The sequence below is a fragment of the Sapajus apella genome, unplaced genomic scaffold (genome assembly GCF_009761245.1).
Source record: "Sapajus apella isolate SASKATOON/1434 unplaced genomic scaffold, GSC_monkey_1.0 scaffold113, whole genome shotgun sequence".
Lineage (NCBI taxonomy): Eukaryota > Metazoa > Chordata > Mammalia > Primates > Cebidae > Sapajus > Sapajus apella.
The window spans coordinates 3,445,529-3,463,638 of NW_022437053.1; the positions used below are offsets into that span (position 1 = coordinate 3,445,529).

General features: G+C 54.4%; 1 protein-coding gene across 3 annotated transcripts in view; it reads right to left on the reverse strand.

Annotated features, from left to right (window-relative positions):
• The window catches only part of ATP10A (ATPase phospholipid transporting 10A (putative)), a 157,097-nt gene that overhangs the window by 26,483 nt on the left and 112,504 nt on the right, over positions 1-18,110 (reverse strand). For all 3 annotated transcript variants that reach the window (XR_004263261.1, XM_032259964.1, XM_032259962.1), the window contains exons 8-12: positions 14,735-14,952; positions 13,217-13,411; positions 10,344-10,911; positions 5,821-5,924; positions 5,601-5,727 (exon numbers count right to left, since the gene is read on the reverse strand). Coding sequence is in view for 2 of the 3 variants with exons in the window: in XM_032259964.1 (XP_032115855.1) it covers positions 5,601-5,727; positions 5,821-5,924; positions 10,344-10,911; positions 13,217-13,411; positions 14,735-14,952 (1,212 nt within the window). In the remaining variant the exon portion in view is untranslated. The remainder of the gene's footprint in view (positions 1-5,600; positions 5,728-5,820; positions 5,925-10,343; positions 10,912-13,216; positions 13,412-14,734; positions 14,953-18,110) is intronic.

Here is an 18,110-nt window from a genome sequence, read left to right on the forward strand (position 1 = left end):
CCCCCCCCCCCCCCAAAAAAAAAACCTGCCCATCCCATGCAAAGCTTCTGGTGAATGAAATTCGGAATGTCCACTCCCAAGCATGCTTATTATTAGTCACTATAGAAACAGACTTCAAGCCTGTTATTTCTTGAAAGCAAGATTATCCTAAAGACGCATTTTCCACAAACAGAGAGAAGTCCAGAGGCAGGCTTTCCCTTCTGGGTCTCAGGATGTTGGGAAAAATCTGCTACTGACCGCAGACATGTGCTGAGGCCTGCCTCGGGTTTGGTTTTATCTGTTTACAACGTGGTGAGATGGTTTCTGTCTTCCCTGCTCTGAAAGTGGGCTGCAGGCCCCGGCCCCCAGGTTTGAGCCCTGACTGAGGTTCCTTTGCTGCTCCACACGATGTTGTGGCCCGTGCTGGGAGCTGCTACGGACTGAGCGTTTGTGTCCCCAGAACCATGAGAGGGAGCACTAATCCCCAATGTGGTGGTATTAGGGTGTGGGGCCTGCAGGAGGTAACTAAGTTCATATGATGTCACAAGGCCATGATGGGATCAGTGGCCTTATAAAAAGCAGCACTGGAGGCCTGGCATGGTGGCTCACACCTATAATCCCAGTACTTTGGGAGGGCAAGGTGGGCAGATCACTTGAGGTCAGGAGTTCCAGACCAGCCTGGTCAATGTGGTGAAACGCTGTCTCTACTAAAAATACAAACGTTAGCTGGGCATGGTGATGAGCACCTGTAATCCCAGCTACTCGGGAGGCTGAGGCATGACCGCTTGAATCCAGAAGGCGGAGGTTGCAGTCAGCTACGGTCACGCCACTGCACTCCAGCCTGGGTGATAGAGCGAGACTCTGTCTCAAAAAAAAAAAAAAAAAAGTAAAAAAAAAAAAAAAATAATAAGGGGCACTGGAGAGGTGACCTTGCAGTCTCCTCGTTGTGTGAGGTCACCGTGAGAAGGTGGCCGCCTGCAAACCAGGAGATCCCTCACCAGACCCCGTGAGCTGTTAGGGCCTCAATTGTGGACTTCTGGCCTCCAAAACTGAGAAGCAAAAGTCTGTGGCTTAAGCCCCCAGCAGCACAAATGAACTTAGCCACCCTCACCCCTTCTCTTACAATGACAGGATGGCGGGCATGGGGAGGGGAAGACAGAATTGAGGTAGCGTAAATACACAAGTGCACGTTTCTTCACTATTCCTTGGATGCACCTTCACCAGCCCTGATCTTGGGGCAGAACACCACCAGCTCCCCAGAAGCCTCCTTAGGGGCAAGCGGCTGGTCTTCTGTCTTCTAGCTCATGTAGCCTGGGCCTCGCTTCCATGTGGGGATGCACCGGAAGGTGATGTGGGCACTTGGGGAGGGTCCAGATAGAAGGGAGGACATGGCACTCATGCTGCCCCTGCTCTGGAATCCCCTGGGAAGACCACACAGCATGTGAGGCTGAAGACATGCTCAGGAAGAAAGCCAGGTCACGCCTGCGCTCCCTGCAAGCACATCCCCGGCCACCCGGGCACTGGGAGCGCGTCTGGCCTTGGCTTTGCTCCCCTACCCTGGCCCTTGGGCTCCAGCAGGGGGACGGACTGTGTTTGGCCCTGTCTCCGGCTCATCCTAAGTATCACTTGTGCTGTTACAGGTTCCGTGATGTCTGGGGAAGACAGAAGGATGGTCTTGCCTTCCTCTGTGTGTTTGTGGTAATTCATTCATACCTAATTACAGTAATGATGATGAGAGAGTAAGCCTAATCATGGCTAACCTTGATGGATCACTGACAACTGGCCACAATAGCACTTCCCCTCCAGTGGAACATAACCCAAGCAGTTGCCCACCCTTCTCTAGAGGGTAGCTTCCTGCCGCAAGGACCTGTGTCTCCCACCTTTGTACCCCAGCCGCTGAGCTAGAGGCCCTCAGCCAAACATCTGCCAAGAAACAGAGCGGGGAAGGCCTTGCAGGCACCTCCAGTGTGGAGGGTGTCTGCTGTTTCACAGGGGAAAGCTGACCCCTTGAAGACAGGACTTCCTTAGTTTAGTAGCTAATTGGCCAAACGCATGGGCCCCCACTGGGTCACCCCAGCTTCCCTCACCTTTATAAGGTGTGAGTCTACAGTCAGGTACAGAATAGCAGTGAACTGAACAGGAGTTATGGGAGGGACGCCCACCTGGGCATGGAACGCAGCAGAGGAAGGACGTGTACGGGGAGCAGCCTTTCAAGGTGACTGGGGCATGGTGGCTTTCTTCAGTTTTCCAAGGTGCTTGTTTGTGATATGATTTATGTGACTCTGAGTAAATGCCACTGTCTTTACCACCTGACCCTCGGGAGGGCCTGGCATTTCTGAGTCTCCTAACACAGGAGTTGGCAGCGTGCAGAACCCAGCGTCACTGTGCTTGGTGCCACCCAGCTCTAAACGGGAGGGGAAAGGATTTCACCAATGGAGATGTTTTAGACATTTAGAGAAACTAGCAAGGACACCAGGGAAAATGAGCAGGATACTGTCCTTTGAATTTAGGTTCCTGCCCAGAGCATTATGGCAAAGAAAATTTCCAGAGCGTGGAGAGAATGGAGTCCCCTTCTGCTGGAGAGAGCTACGCATGGTTCTCCGATGCTGTTTCAGATAAGCCCCGGGCCTGGCGCAGTGGCGCCTGCCTGTCACCCAGCATTTAGGGAGGCTGAGGCGGGAGGATCATGTTGAACCAGGAGTTCGAGACAAGCCTGAATGAGACCCCAGCTCTACCAAGAAAATTAAAAACTCATCTGGGCCTGGTGGTGCATGCCTGTGGTCCCAGCTTCTCGGGAGGCTGAGGCGGGAGGAGCGTTAGAGCCCAGAAATTTGAGTTCACCGTGAGCTGTGATCGCACCACCATGCCCTCACCCAGATGACAGAGCGAGACCCTGTCTCGAAGCAAAAAAAAGCACCTTAATGAAAAAGATTTGGAAAGGAGCATTGGGCTTTGGAGTGGTAAAATTAAGTGGCTTGCTTCACTTTTCTCAATGAAGCCGAGGAGCTGGCACGCAGCGCCCGCGTTTGAGCTGTGTGGGCACCAGGGCGGTGGGTGGCTCTCACACTCTCCAGCTCAGGCCCTGCCATTTGAAACATAAACATATCAGGTAGCAGGAGATGCTTAACCACGGGCCTGTGGGAGGGAGGCCGATTTACTGCATTTGCTCATTTCTGTGGTGTAAATACTCCCACCTTGGCGGACTTCAATCTACTAACATAGCATCAAAAGGCGACGTGTGATTCCTGAACATTTATGTGGGCTATTGCAAAATTCTTCAAAATTTATCTACGGGCTCTGCCAGCAGGCGTGAGCAGGCTCCGGTGCACGGCTGGCACCCATGCGGGCAGCCCAGTTCCATCGTCAACATGTCACAGGGCCGTCCTCATGTGCACCTGGAGGGAAGGAATCCACCTGAGGACAACAGCGGGACGTGGTGGGATCAGAGTTTGGAGAAACGTCGATGGCCAGGATCCCGACTTGACTCCAATCAAAGGCAGCAGAATGGGGGATCAGTAGAAAACCCTGATTTCAGATCCTCACACAGTTGCCCAAGTAAAAATGTTAGAACCCAAGCAAGAAATCCCTGTGAAGAAGACGTGGGAAGGTGACTGGTTCTCAAGTTCACTATGAGCCTCGGGGGCGGCAGGAGCTGTTAACGACTTAGGATATGTTAACAGAGCTACAGCATCCAGGCCAAGAGAGGTGAGCCACACACGGCCACCAGAGCGCCTGCAGAGGAGAAGCCAGCCGGGTGGAAACGGTGTGGAAGCACCAACAGGAGACTCGTCACCACGCGCCGCTGAGAGCCGGCCCCATGCTGCACTACACCCAGTGCCTTCCATCATCCCTCCCTTCACCCCCACAGGAGCCTGCAACACTGGGACTACCAGCCCCACATACGAGAACTGGGATGCAAAAGGGGCTGGGCCACTTGACCCACCCTGCATGACCAGTCTGCATGACCAGCCTCCACAATCAGCCTCCACAACCAGCCTGCATGACCAGCCTCCACGATCAGCCTCCACGACCAGCCTCCATGACCAGCCTCCACGACCAGTCTCCACGACCAGCCTCCATGACCAGCCTGCACGACCAGCCTGCATGATCAGCCTCCACGACCAGCCTCCACAACCAGCCTCCACGACCAGCCTCCACGATCAGCCTCCACAACCAGCCTGCACGACCAGCCTGCAGTGTCAGTGCAGGGCTGAACAACTGAGTCAGGGCTCCTGGGCTCTGACAGCAGGGAGGATGGAGAAGGCAGCCTGGAGCTCACAGCCGTGTCCCGAAATAGTCGAGATCTCATCATGTGAAAAGGGAGGAGATTTTGTCTGCACTACTCCAGGGGGTGCAACCCGCATGCACTGTGAAAAGGCACAGGAGGGCTGATTTCACTGTATTCGGGAAGTCAGTGCTGCCCAGGGGAAAAGCTGCCCCCTGGGGAGGTACCCCACAGTGAAGGGTGAAAAACCAGGCTGGTCAGCAACGCTAGGCGGGCGTGGCGGGGAGAACCACCAGCCGCCTCCTATGCCACAGGCCTGCACGACACCGCCTTCCAAGGACGCCCAGTCAGCGCAGATGAGGGCAGCCCTCCTTTACTGAAAGCCAACACTTCGTGGCCTAAAACAGGCACGGCCGTTTCTCAGGCGTTCCACTGAATTCACATCCAGGGCTGCCGCTCATGGTGCCACTGGGCCAGGGATCCCGGGGCTTTCTGAGTAATGCGTGGCCTCCTAACAGATACGGTGGGCAAACAGTATATAAAATGTGTGCAGGTATACGTTATGCCTATTGTACATTACGCTATTAAGTGCAAATATTAACTATGTATTATATTAGAAACGTAGAGGCAAACGTGTAGATATCCCCACTTCTCTGCCCAGAAAAAGAGGCCAAGTGAACACCACCTGTCTGTGTTAAGTGAAGATGGGGTCCCTGGGGCTATGTGCATGAGAACCACCTGACCACAGCACCCAGCATGGAGGCAGGCACAGCACCCTTAAAACCAGCCCCTCAAGGACACACAGAGCACGTATGCAGTGCCTCGGCTAACGTCACGAATGCTTTAATGAACAGGAAATTATATATTTTAAGTAGTAAAGTACGTATTAACATAATAAATACCTTGATGTATCCCTGATACTACTTAGTATTTATTAAGTACTGATATGAACACAGTAGGAAATATGGAGATATTTCAGTAAAAACAAGCCCATTTTCTTCTCGTCCACCTTGAATCTGTGAAACATTCCTAAGAGGCAAAACGCAGCAGTTTCTGGGTCCCAAAAGTTTCCCTGTTTCCTGAGGGGAAAGTCCTTTCAACACCCAGCTGCCAGAAACCTCACTCCTTGGCTCTACTTTTGGTGAGAAAGCAAGTTAAGGGGAAGCATGGCAGCTGCTATCTTGGGGTGCCCAGTGCCCGGTGAGCAGCACCTGCGCCTCACAGAAACGAGACTGGGAGAAGATTCAGGTAAGCACCTTCCCGCCCCAGCTGCGCCAGCATCCGGCCAGGCGGCTCCCTAACTAAAGCCAGCCTGCAGAGCAGCTGCTGACCAGAGCACTCACCCCTCCAGGGCCGTCCCTGCAAACCCCACACTGCCCTTAGGCATGCGAATTACCCAGCAGGTGCAAGTTTGTCTCCAGGCGAATGGCAGACTGGAAGAGGAGCTCCTCGCGGTTGTCCAGGGAGGATTCTGCTTCTAGGTGGCTTTGCAACCAGCAGGCATATTCTTCTTTACTCAGAACCTATGGGAGGCACACTGCTGAGTGCCGCACCAGGCACGGCTCTCTGTGGAGCGCCCCCCTGCACGGGCACCCTCGAGGGGCCGCCCCACTCACCTTCTTGGCGATGCACAAGGTGCGCAGGCCTTCCACCGCGTACAGGTTGAGGTAATTCTGAGTTTTGCTCTGGATCTTTTTCTGATGCCTCCCTCTGGCGTCATCTAGGTCGGAGAGGAAGCAGAAACATGAGTAAGTACTGGCGCCCTTGGAATGATCTTCAGCCACTCCGACATTTACCCCACGTCTGTTCCTTACTTGTGAACAGAGAACAAGTTTTCATACAGAATCCAAAGAGAAAATGAGCTGTTATTTTAAAAAAGAATCTCATCCATATGCAAATGTTTGCCTGCTTTTCTTTATTTTTTCATGGAGACGGGGTGTTGTCAGGTTGCCCAAGCTGCTCATGAACCCCTGGGCTCAAGCGATCCACCTGCCTTGGGCTCCTGAAGTGCTGGGATTACAAGTGTGAGCCACTGCGTCTGGCTGATGTTTGGGTGTTTCTAACATCCTTTGCTGAAATAAGCTCATGAAAATAAAAACTTCATCGAAAGTACTCTGGCGTCCTTTTGCCCAGCCTATTACATGGAGGCTCACGTTCTTGCTGTTAATGGAAAGTCTTCATGCAAAGTGCACTTTCTGTCCTCAGAACGTAGGGTCCTTACAGGTAGCATTGCCAGATATGACCAACGATGGCTAAACATGGCATAGGATGTACTGTCACTTTAAAAACTGCATTTGTAAAATTCCAGTTTAACTGGACATTCTATACGTCTTGTTTGTGAGATCTGGCAACGCTGCTGACCACTCACGAGGCCCCTGGCCCAGGAAAGCTTCTCAATTACTCAAAGTCCACCGCCTGACAAAGTGGACCTGGTAAGAGACACTTCTACATGCCCCTCGCCATGGTGCATTTTCCATGCAGGTGACAGAGCCTTCAAGAGAGTGACCATTGGTTCTTGGAGGTGGATTAATCTTACTCTTTCTGTATAAAGCCTAGGTACACATATGTAACAGAAGGATACACAACATATCTATGTTATTAAAAGGCCATGAGCGGACAATTGCAAACAAAGTCTGACAAGGCTCTTTAGGGAGTTCATGGGGAAGAAAAAAAATTGCCCTAGAATCCTTTCCTTTAGATATTTACATTTCTCAAAGGACGGTGCCCAAACGCATCTTTGTACTCCTGGTGTCGTGGTAAGATTCTTGCAAGATGCAGATAAGCTTCTCCTAGAATCAGATTGTTCTTCAAGCAAAGCTGTGTCTATCCAGGGGACTTTGGAATTGAAATACTCAGGGTAAAGCTCTCCCATTGTCCCGGGGAGAGGTGACATGAGGCATGCTCTAGGACCTGCGGTGGTCCCAGGTGTGACATGGAGAGTAATCACACTCTTCAAAACGAAACGAACTGAGCCCACAGAGGGAGGACGGACCACTTGGGACCCTGGGCACTCCAGACGGTGGGGTGGCCCCACAGGTGTTCACGTCTCAGGTGGACACAGGGGTGTTTCTGTACAGGGCCATCTGCACAGGGCCTAGAGACGGGGAGCACCTGGCCCTGCCAGGCAGAAGCGGCTGAGCCCACTGTCTCCTCCTGCAGACATGGACACACATCAGCACCGCTTCCGGCAAGATCTGCCCCTCGTACTTGGCTGACTTTCCCTTTACACGTCCCGCCGCCCCTACCACTGGGCAGTCACTGTAGAAAGCAGAGACTGGGCTTTGGAGAGCGTCCTTGTGAAGGCTGGGATGGGTCTATACTCTGATGGAGGGTAGGAGAGGATGGAAAGAACTCAAGCTCCACGGAGACCATCCCTGAGGAGCTGGGGGGGCCTCCGAAGGAGAATGTACTGGGGAACAAGCAGGTGCAGAAGGGTGGGGCTGACCGAATGCCCCTAGAGGGCGTCTGGGGGCGTCTGGTCAGCCCCGCACTTCTGCACTTGCTGGGGTGATGCTGGGGGTGGCTGATTTCAGGCTGAAGCCATGGCAGTGTTCACACTGCATTTTAGGCGATGGTCAGGCACCATTAGCCCCCTCTTTCTGATGTCCCAGGCCCTGTGTGGCGTGTCTCCCTCTGGTGACCTGCAGGAGTGGGGCCAGCCCTGCCCGGTGCTTCCTGCTGGGTGGGGACAGAGGACAGCTCTGTGCTGCAGGACCCCAAGGCTGTGTCTGGGTCCAGGGTTCGCTGTAGACACAGCTCTGGGCAGTGACCACTCCTGTCACAGTCTGTGAAGATGACTCCAGGGCCCCCCGACCCCACACACAGCAGGGCTGAGACAGCTGCACCTGGCAGTGGGCTGCACCTGACATCCCCACCAGGAGACGGCGGGAGGGCGGTGCCTGCCGCCCCGCAGAGAGGCCCTCAGAGGGATGAGGGTAGCCACTCTTCATGATTTTACCACGTGCTTTAAAATTGCTCCAAGTGATAATTCATTTCTTCTAAGCTTTACAAGCAATATTTCCCCATAAGGAGTTATCTTATGAAGATGGTAAACTAAGTGGATTTTCTGCTTGCACATGCATGTACTCATGCAAAAAATATGTACTGATTACTGCATGGCAGCACTGTGTGAGGCCCAGGCTAGCAGAGGGCTAGAGCCAAGTCTGTCCTCGCGCTGGGGGAAGGCAGAGGGCCTGAGGTTTATGCCCTCAGGACGGCACAAAGTAGCAGCCCTGCCAAACCACAAGCAAGTGAATCCTTTTTTTGTTTGTTTTTTTCTTGTTTTGAGACTGAGTCTCGCTCTGCCGCCAGGCTGGAGTGCAATGGCGCAATCTAGGCTCATCGCAACCTCTGCCTCCTGGGTTCAAGTGGTTCTCATGCCTCAGCCTCCCAAGTAGCTGGGACTACAGGTGCATGCCATCACGCCCAGCTAATTTTTGTGTTTTTAGTAGACACGGCGTTTCACCATGTTGGCCAGGATGGTTTTGATTTCTTGATCTCATCATCTGCCCGCCGTGGCCTCCCAAAGTGCCGGGATTACAGATGTGAGCTGCCGCACCCGGTCGCAAGTGAGCATTAACCGGGAAGGAGCCAGAGACTTGGGAGAGAGACCGAATGTTCACTAGACGTGACTTAACAGCAGCGCTGAGCTGGAGGCCCGTGTGGGGACTTCCCGTGAGGCAGGCACTGTAATTTCCTGTGTAGATGGAAAACTGAGGCACAGAAACAGTGAGTGACTCGTCCAGGGTCATCCCAGCCAGCAAGTGTAGACCTGGGATTTGAACAGGGTCTGTGAGGATGGGTTGGGGTGGAGTCCCTGCTTGGTGGATACCGCACAACTCCCCGCCAGGGCAGGTAAGCCATGGCCCCATCCTGCTAAGAGAACACAGTCACGTCCACTATCCACTCCACTAACGGCTTCCTGCTCTCCAGGATGGGACAGGCCCCTCCCGCCAGTGCCGGGCAGCCCCGTGTGCCACGGCCGCTCCATGCCTTCCCCTTAGACTCGACCTGTCATGCTGTGGAGTCTGAAGCCAGGACACAGGATGTGGTCTTGAACGCAAGGCTGTGGAATAGGACAGAGGAGGTTGTTTGCTGTAGAATGAAATCACTCAGCTAATTGCCCTATTTATGTTTTTCTTTTGTGTGGATGTAAACAAGAATTGACTTTCAGAAGCTGCAACTTCCTAGAACTCAAAATCTGTCCATGAATCGGATTCTCTGCTGACGCCAGGGCAGAGCCACTGCCTCTGGAGAAAGGCAAACCCCTGCTCGCGGCGGCCACCATTGTGGAGGGTCAACCAAAGTCTTCTCAGAGACACGTTTGCAGATTTAGCTCGGCTGCCATATGGAGGTCACGGCTCTGTGAAGGGGAACGGATTTCCTGTACGAAGCTCCTCCCATCCACTTCTCCATCGTGAGTGGTCCTGGGCTTCTGTGCCAGTGGGAGGTGAAGTACTCCCTAGTTCTAACTTGGAGCTCTGGAAGGGGCATCCAGCTCGCAGCGTTTCCCAGCAGCTGTAGCCAGGGCTGCTTCCAGGGCACGGCAGCTAGGAGGCCCGTGGCAGGCAGCAGGGCCTCGGTGGGGCGCCCAGCTGCTGCAGCATCTTCCCCTCCACCCAAGCCAGTCCCCCCGAGGTGAGGCTGCACGCCTCCCTCCTCCAAGCACAGAGGGAGAGGGGGGCGGCCCGGGTCACTTTATGAGGGGGGTTTGGCTCTTCCCCTCCCAAGCCCCAGAACAGAGGGCAGTGAGTGAGGCCAGCAGCCCTCACTTCCTGGACCCCCACTGTGGCCCAAAGCAGCCCCACAAACTGTGGCCTGGACCTTTCAGCTGGCCCAGGTCCATGGGCAGGAAGAACTTTCTAGAGCGACTATCTAGAGTCTCAACCTTCATTGTTCAGATTTAAAACCTGAGACTCCCCAAGTATCCTCTGACCCCCCATTCTTGCCTGGACTCCCCCTGAATACTTTCTAGTCCAGACCCTTCAAACAGGCAGTGACCTGAAGAAACCGTGCAGTTCTCTGATGGGCACTGCCTTAGGAAAAGGATTAATGAAAATCACTTAAGAGAAGGAATTGGGTGGGGATATGTCTCAGGACTTTCTCCCTGAGCTGGGGCGCACTGGGCAGGGCAGGGTACCTGAAGAGCAGGGCAGCAGGAGGTCCATGAGCACCGAGTCGGCCCCCTTGGTGTAGACGCTGATCTCGCCGGTGAGCGGGTGCCGGACCACCACGGACATCCTCTTGCGGACGGAGTCGAACCCCAGCGTGTGCAGGAGCTGGAAGGTCAGCCTGCCCAGGTGGGGCAGCTCCACCGACACCTGGTCATGCAGCCGGTCCACCAGCGTGCAGCTGTAGGCTCTGGCCGCGTACACCAGCGCCGCCTCGTCCGGGCTCTCCGCCTCGTACCGCAGCTCGTGCCCCGGCTCCTGCTCCTGAGTGAGCTCCGGGGCCCAGCTGTCCACCTGACTGCTGTAGCCATTGCTGGCGATGGCCGGGGCGGGCTGGCCCAGCCTCTCCTCCAGCCTGAGAAGCATGCTGTCGCTGGGCAGGGTGGACAGGAGGCTGGAGCCTGACTTGTGGTTGGACTTGGTGGTGGCCAGGCTCCCAATGCTGCTGCAGCCTGAGGTCAGGCGGCTGGGCGTGAACCTCCGCAGGAAGTCCTCTATGGTCTTCACGGGGGACTTCAGCTCAAACCTCACCCTCACCTGCAAGAGAAATGGTCATAAGGCAAGTGAGGGAACCGCTGTGTCCCCCAGAGGTCCCACCAGGTTCCCACAGCACGCTCCAGGAGCTTGGAGGAACGATGGCCTCGACTTCCCCACTGGGGTCTCGGAGCACACATTCCTCATTTCCCAGATTTCGGGCCTGCATTGAAACTGTAAGCAGAGACAGTATTCCCTCCTTGAGATCGTCCGCTGGCCTCTTCTACTTCCCTTCAACAAAGGTTATGCCAGATTCTTTCAGAAGGTGATTGCCAAGGGCCCACCAGTGAGGCTCCACGTGAGCGGGGAGTGGCAGCTGGTGGCGTCTGCAGGGTTCGCTCGTGCGGTCCTTGAACTACCATGTCTCCTTGCTTTGCAAAAGCAGCTCAGAGGAGCAGGCTCACCATTGCCTGCCACAAAATGGGGCGTTTTTTCCCCAATTAAAAAGCCACTTAACAAACCACCAGTTCATACTTCCTTTGAATTACGTCTATTAAAAAAACTAATATATAAATCACATTTCCAGTTCCCAAAGAATCTAAGCACATTAAATACACTGACAAACTGAGGATTCCAGTCATTGAAACATTTTAACCACTACAGTAAGAAACAAAACAAGTTACACACACACACACACACACACACACACACACACACACACAGAGTTTCAAAAAGCTCAATGATAGGGCAACAGAGCCACACTTTTTTTTTTTTTGCTCTTTATTGAAAGAGCAAATGTCAAAACAACCAAAATACTGAATTAGCAATTCTTAAAACTGCAGTTTTACCTCTGCATCCTAAGTTGTGAATTACAGTAACATCTCCAGAAAAGTCAGGTGGTCCTGCCGTGACTTTAAATGTGCCACACAGCCAGCTGGGAGGCACAGGCAGCCGCATGGCAATCCCTGCTGGCTCCAAATGTCCTCGAAGGTGACGCTCACCCAGTAATATGTGGGAACAGAAATGCACACAGAGACATGCTGGCCTGCAGCCTGAGTGTGGGTGACTGACAGGCTGGCCCCTAGGTGGAATTCCAGCACGGGTGACCGTCAGCACAAGCCTCGATGGCGCTGTGGTCTCTCATCCTTCATTTAACATCTGCCAGGCAGGGTCTAACCCAGAAAAGGGGCGCTTCTGCAGGGACACACACCACAGGGGTTTTAATGCTGGGGGCAGAGCCCAGAGCCCAGAGCCCAGACAGGGGACGCTGAGGCAGCCAGGAGACGAGCTGCGGCTTTGGGAAGCAGCTCCAGCCCAGGGTGCAGGCTGGTCTCTGAGTGGCCAGGCCTGTCCTCTTAGAAGTCACTAGGACCAGCTCCTGGCAGACATGCTGCACAGAAAATACAGGCCACCTTGTCTACCTCATCACCTGCTGAGGAACCTGCTGGAAGAGCTGATCCAGGGGGCTGGGAAGGAACCCAGGGAGAGCTGGGGGGCTGGGAGGCCTATGGCACACACCCGGCCCTCGGTACCTTCAGTCCCATTCAAAACTGCCTGGTGCCATCTGCACGTCACGCTTCCATCCATGCCCCCTACAAGGCCTGGTGCACCTCAGGGCTTTCTTGGTATACTGGGTGACAGAGGAGCCTTCACACAAACGACCTCTCCTCTCTCAGGAGAAAACCTTAATGTCAGACTGAACCCAAATCAATTTGAGCACTGCTGTATTTCCAGTATCCTAAATGACCTCTGATGGATTCCTGACCACTTCTTATTGAGCAAAAATCTCAGATGCCTCCAAAAATCCTCCCCCATGGCCCCATAGCCCAGGCAGACACCTGAGGCCCAGGGCGGGGCCAATGTGTCTCCAGCTGCATGGCCGGTAGAGTCAGGATCCATGTGCCAGTTCCTCGTCCCAGAGGCCGCCCGGAGCCCCATGCCTGTCTTGTCCTCTCTCCTTCGTGGATCTGGGACCCTGAGGCTCCGGGGGATTGTCTTGGGCAGCTTCCCTCAGGCCCTGCCCCAGGCCACGCAGGCGGGGCCTCCATACACCCACCTGCCTACCTGAGGCTGGCCCAGGTGGCCCTGTGTCCCTCCCCTCCCAGGCTCAGAGGACATCTCTGGTGGGCTGTCCCCTCCCACTCGGCCCCACCCTCGGCCCCTGCCCACTGAGGCCCGGGGCTGGCACTGCAGAACCACAAGGGCTGCTTGGCCCAGAGTGAAGCACCCTGCTGTGTCCCCGAGGCCCATGAGGTGCCAAAGGCACTTGCCACAGGAAAGGGACGGGAGCCCGTTCTCAGGAGGACTGACAGCCATGGCCCGCAGCGCAGAAGGTCAAGGTCAAGTTCAGGGACACGCCAGCACTTGCCTTCTGTCGTGGCTGATCCGGACACGTGACGACGACCGTGTTGCAGATGGTGAGTGCGATGAAGAAGTCGAAGATGTCAGACAGCTCGGGCGAGAGCTGGGCCAGTGGGTGCTCCTGGTGCCTCGACACGGCCAGGCTCCTGTCACACTCGCTCACCTTCTCCAGCAGCTTCGGGTCGGGCGTGATGTCCTTCTCCTGGGGGGAAAGGGAGGCTGGCCATGAGTCCCAACCAGCAGCCTGCCCAGCGTCTTGGGGCGTGACTATGTAAGGTGCTTTGCTATAAACAGAACTTCATCTCTCACATACATATATGCCATCTTATAATTGTGAATTACTTGCCATTTTAATTGCACAAAATGTGTCTAGCCCCTGTCTACTTTGTGGAAAACACGCAGGCACTGCCCTCTAGTCTTTCTGCTCTACGTTTACATTTTACATAAGCAAAATATTACGTTTACATTTTACATAAACAAGATATTACGTTTTCATTTTACATAAGCAAAATATTACATTTATATTTTACATAAGCAAAATATTTTATATACATACTGCTGGTTTCCATTTTCCCCAAAACATTATTCATGGTCTGAACTTTTCCGGGCTTTTAAGAATTATTTAAAAACACATTTTCAATAACTTCAAAATGGACATGTCATCACTTATTTGACCATCCCTTTATCACTGGATATTTAAATTTCTTTCAGTTTTGCTGATGTAATTTACACATTGATATGCTTCCATATGCAGCAGTCTCTGGCTGAATCACTAAGTGGCTAGGGGAGAGGGTTTGAATAAATACTCTTGAATGGTATTGAAAAATGCTGTCAGGAAACCCTGTTCCAATGCACACTCCCCTCCTGCCAAGCGGGAGAACCCCACTCCGAGGGGCCCTGTAGAAACCCACCAGTCAGTGTCTACAACTCTAGGTCACCCCTACTTAGACATCAGCTTCTCTGTGGGTTTAGAAGCACATGAGAGAATGAGGCCACCAGAGTGAGGAAGGGGGATTCTTCCTCCCTGCGGTGCTGGGAAAACGTTTCGGAAGGGAAAGGCTCTTGCAGAGGCTGCTGCTGCCTTCTGCACCTCTCCCTGCCGGAGGACGGTGGTCCGTTCATTCACGTCCGGGCGGCTGACAAGGCCAGGCACAAAGTGTTTTATGGATTTGGGCTCCTCTAATTAAAACTCCCTCGGGAGGGGCTGGCTTTGCTTTTTAGCTGTTGTCATCTTGTCCTGAGGTTTTATTTGCTTCGTTTGGCAGCAGGGGCTTCCTCTTCGTCACCCTTTTTGGGTGGCTCGCCAGCAATCAACCAGCTTTAGAAGCCATGGCAAAGGGGCTGTGTCAGCGTCTTGGAAAAGACAACGGTGGAGAGAAAGTGCTGGCCGGAAAAGCTTCTGCTGAGCAGAGCCAAACGCCCAGCGATAGTATAGGATCAAATACAGACAGCTTCAATGAGCGGGGGATGGTGAAGGTGGGGAGGGGAGGTGGCAGCGCCCTTGCAGGGGGCCCCGAGCACTCACCATGGGGCTGCTGAAGGCCGTGTGCTTGGACAGCATGCTGGCCCTCTTGGCCTCAGCCCGGCTGCCTGTGCGCCGGTGGGATTTGGTGCTCTGTGTCCTGTGCACCACCCGGACACTCTGGTGGCTCCCGATGCTGCCGCGCTGGGACACGGAGCCCCCTCTGGGCACCACCTCCTCCTCCTCCGAGTCTGCCTCCTGGTACCTGGCCAGACGCTGCGCTGTGGGCAGAGGGTGCAGGGTGAGACATGGTGGGGGAAGGCTGGGCAGACAGAACCCTTTCAGGGTGTTTTAGGTTCCACGAGGCTTCCGGCTGGCAGGGCAGCCCCGGAGCACCCACCGCCCTTGTTCCCTAATGGCAAGGGTTGGAGAACATCCTCAATTAGCTGCAACCTGGGGAGGCTGACAGTCTCAACTGTTCCGCAGATGAGAAGGATGGCTTTCAGCTCAGAGGACTTACAGAGCTTTAGCTTTCTAAGGTCACACGAGTGAGGGGAAGGGGAACAGATTCACGCGCAGCCCCTCTGTTCAGGAAGCGCCTAGGTGTACGTTGGGTGGGGCCACAGGTGGCCGGGGCCGGGAGGGTGGTGGGCCTTCCAGTCACGCTGGGACCACGGTGCTCACTTGGTGCTGGGCTCCTTGCTCAGGGCCACGTGGGCAGTAGGCACCGTCTGCTCCTGTCTGGATGTGTGCTGTGGCTGCTACGGCACGGGGGGTTCACGCTCCTGGGCTGCACAGCTTGCACCCCTGAGGCCAGGGTTTGGACTCAGCTTTGAAACTCCATCCCAGAGGACCTTGAGCGTGATGTGCTCATGCCTACAGGGGGCCCCGCTGAGCAAATTTCCCATGACCTGGTGCATGCGCCCAGCACCCCTGTAGAGGTGCCTGCTCTGTGGCTTCTTGCTAAACCACGGCTCTTGCTAACCCAAAGTTCTGAACCAAGTGAGGACAGCTTGTTTCTCCGTGGATGAGCAGAAAGGAGGCCATTCATGAGGATGACTCATCAAAACAAGCGTTTAATCAGAACTTCAAGCACAGGCGTGGTGCTGAGTCGAAGCAGCCGGGCCCGTCGAGAGGCCAGACAGGGAGATACCTGTGGAGCTGGCTCTTAACAGACCCTCCGTGAGAGATGGGAAAAATGGGGACAAAAAGGGGAAGTCACCTGCCCACTGTCACAAGGCCCAGTACTCGCCAGTGCCAGGAATCCAACTCAGGGAGACCCTAAGTCCAGGAGCAGATGCCCCTCCAGGACGTCTCACCAGCTCTCAGGTGACATCAGCCCAGTGCACCATAAGCAAGGATGCACAAAACCTGGACACCTGACTCTGTCCAGCGTGAGGTGAAGGGCTGGGCTTTAGCCTCCAGGAAAGTGGACCTGCCCGTCCCACCCTCCCCCAGCAGTGGTCCCGCAGGTCCGGAGCTCCACGGAACCATCCCTCAGGGGCTCCTCCTTCCCTTGGGGGCTGTGGGGGCCATGGCTGCTGTGCTGGTGTTTGTTCTGAAGCAGTTTCTGATCGGCGGTGGCCCCAGGGATGCCTTCCACGTCCTTCGAGAAGATGAGGCTCAGGAGCAGGTAGTGGCTCCTCCTGGGCCTGCATAGCCAGCCGGGTCCAGGTCATCAGGCCAGGCTGTCAGAGGGCACACCCAAGGCTTCCACAGCCGGTTCTGGTCCGTAAGCAGGGCTTGGGACTCAGAGTCCCTCTGAAATCCTAAAGGATTTCAGATATCACAAGATAACTGGCTGATGACGCTCCCTGCCTGGGTGCCTGTCAACAGCTGATCCAGGCATGCCTTTAAAACACCTGCTGAGAGGCACGAGGTTTTATTCATCACCAGAAACGCTCCCTGTGTCTTCAGAGGCAAGGAAACTCTCTGGTTTTATGGCAGCATTTGGCAACTGTCAGAATCTTTCTGTAATCCAAGTTGAGATTCTGCCCTGGGGAGCATGAGCGTCCAGCTTTATTATTATCTTTTAAATTTATTATTATGATTGATTGATAAGTCAACATGGTATACATTTACAGGGTGCAATGTGACATATGATCTGTGTGTACAACGTGGCATGATTAAATTATGCTGATCAACAAATCTGTCACTGCGCTCATCTATCACGTTTTTATGGTGAGAGTTAAAATTCACTCTCTCGGTTATTTTGAAATGTAGAATAGATTTTTACTGCCTCTGGTCACCCAGCTGTGCGACAGATCTCAAATCCTATTCCTCAGGTCTGTCTGAAACGGGCCGGCTTTGAAGCGCGGCCGCAGAACCGACCGCCCGGGTCTCTGATCCCCTCATGATTCTGCTGAGTTCTGTGTTTGAGGTTTAGCACCAGGTTTAGCAACTATGGGAGGGGAAGAGGAGGAAGGAGGGAGAGGAGAGAAGGAGAAGGGAAAAGGGAGGAGAGGGAGGCCGGAGGAGGCTGGTGGGAGGGAGGCTGGGCTAGTGGATGGAGCTCGGTCACTGACCATCTATTTCGGGTGGCAAATTAAACTTTAAACAGAGTGGGTCAGTTCCTCTGCCTTCTGTTTGCTATGGCTGCTTTCATTTTATGTTGAGGAAGACTATGGCTTCTATGATAATTCTTGGTTTTAAAAAAAACTCACAAAAATGGCAGGTATCCAGCAGACACCTCCCACCAAACCCCTCTGCACAGCAGCTTCCCAGTCAGGCCCCTTGCATCCCTGCCGGGTTCTGATTTGCTGTTTCTGTTGCATGGTCTCTGTTTCTGCTGCAGGCAGGACGTGGAGCCTGGGCTTCGGTGCAGGGTGCCGGCTCCTGAGGCACTGCAGCCCCAGGCACCTCCGTGGCAGGGACCCTGGTCCACACCCTTTCCTGCGGTCACACCCTGGGTTTTGGCAGCTGGCGTTCCCCCAGGCACCAGGTCGGAGGGAGGCAGCCACAGATGAGGAAGGAGAGGTGGAAGTGGGGACCGCTTCAGTCACTGGGAGTGAGGCGATTCCTTTCTTTCCCGTTCCCAGGGACACTGTCCCAGGGGAGAGAATGCAGCATGAATGAGCCAGTGCCCTTCTGAGGATTTTCACCTGATGACTAGAGGATGGATGGCTGAGAGAGACATCTCTTTGTCCCTTGGTGTGGCAGAGCAAGGGGACGGGATGCCTGAAAGTGAGCTCCCTGCAGGTGGCTTGCCTGCTTGCTTAAGAGGATGTCTGGCACTCCAGACCCCACAGGCACAGGGTGGGCGGCCGTGCCACTGCCTGCTCTTACATGGCGCCAGGCTTGAAAATCAATAATCCCTGAAGCCTGCCGGGGTGGGGTCTCTCTCTCTCTCTCTCTCTCTCTCTCTCCCCCTCTCTCTCTCTCTCTCTCTCTCTGTGTGTGTGTGTGTGTGTGTGTGTGTGTGTGTGTGTGTGTGTGTGTG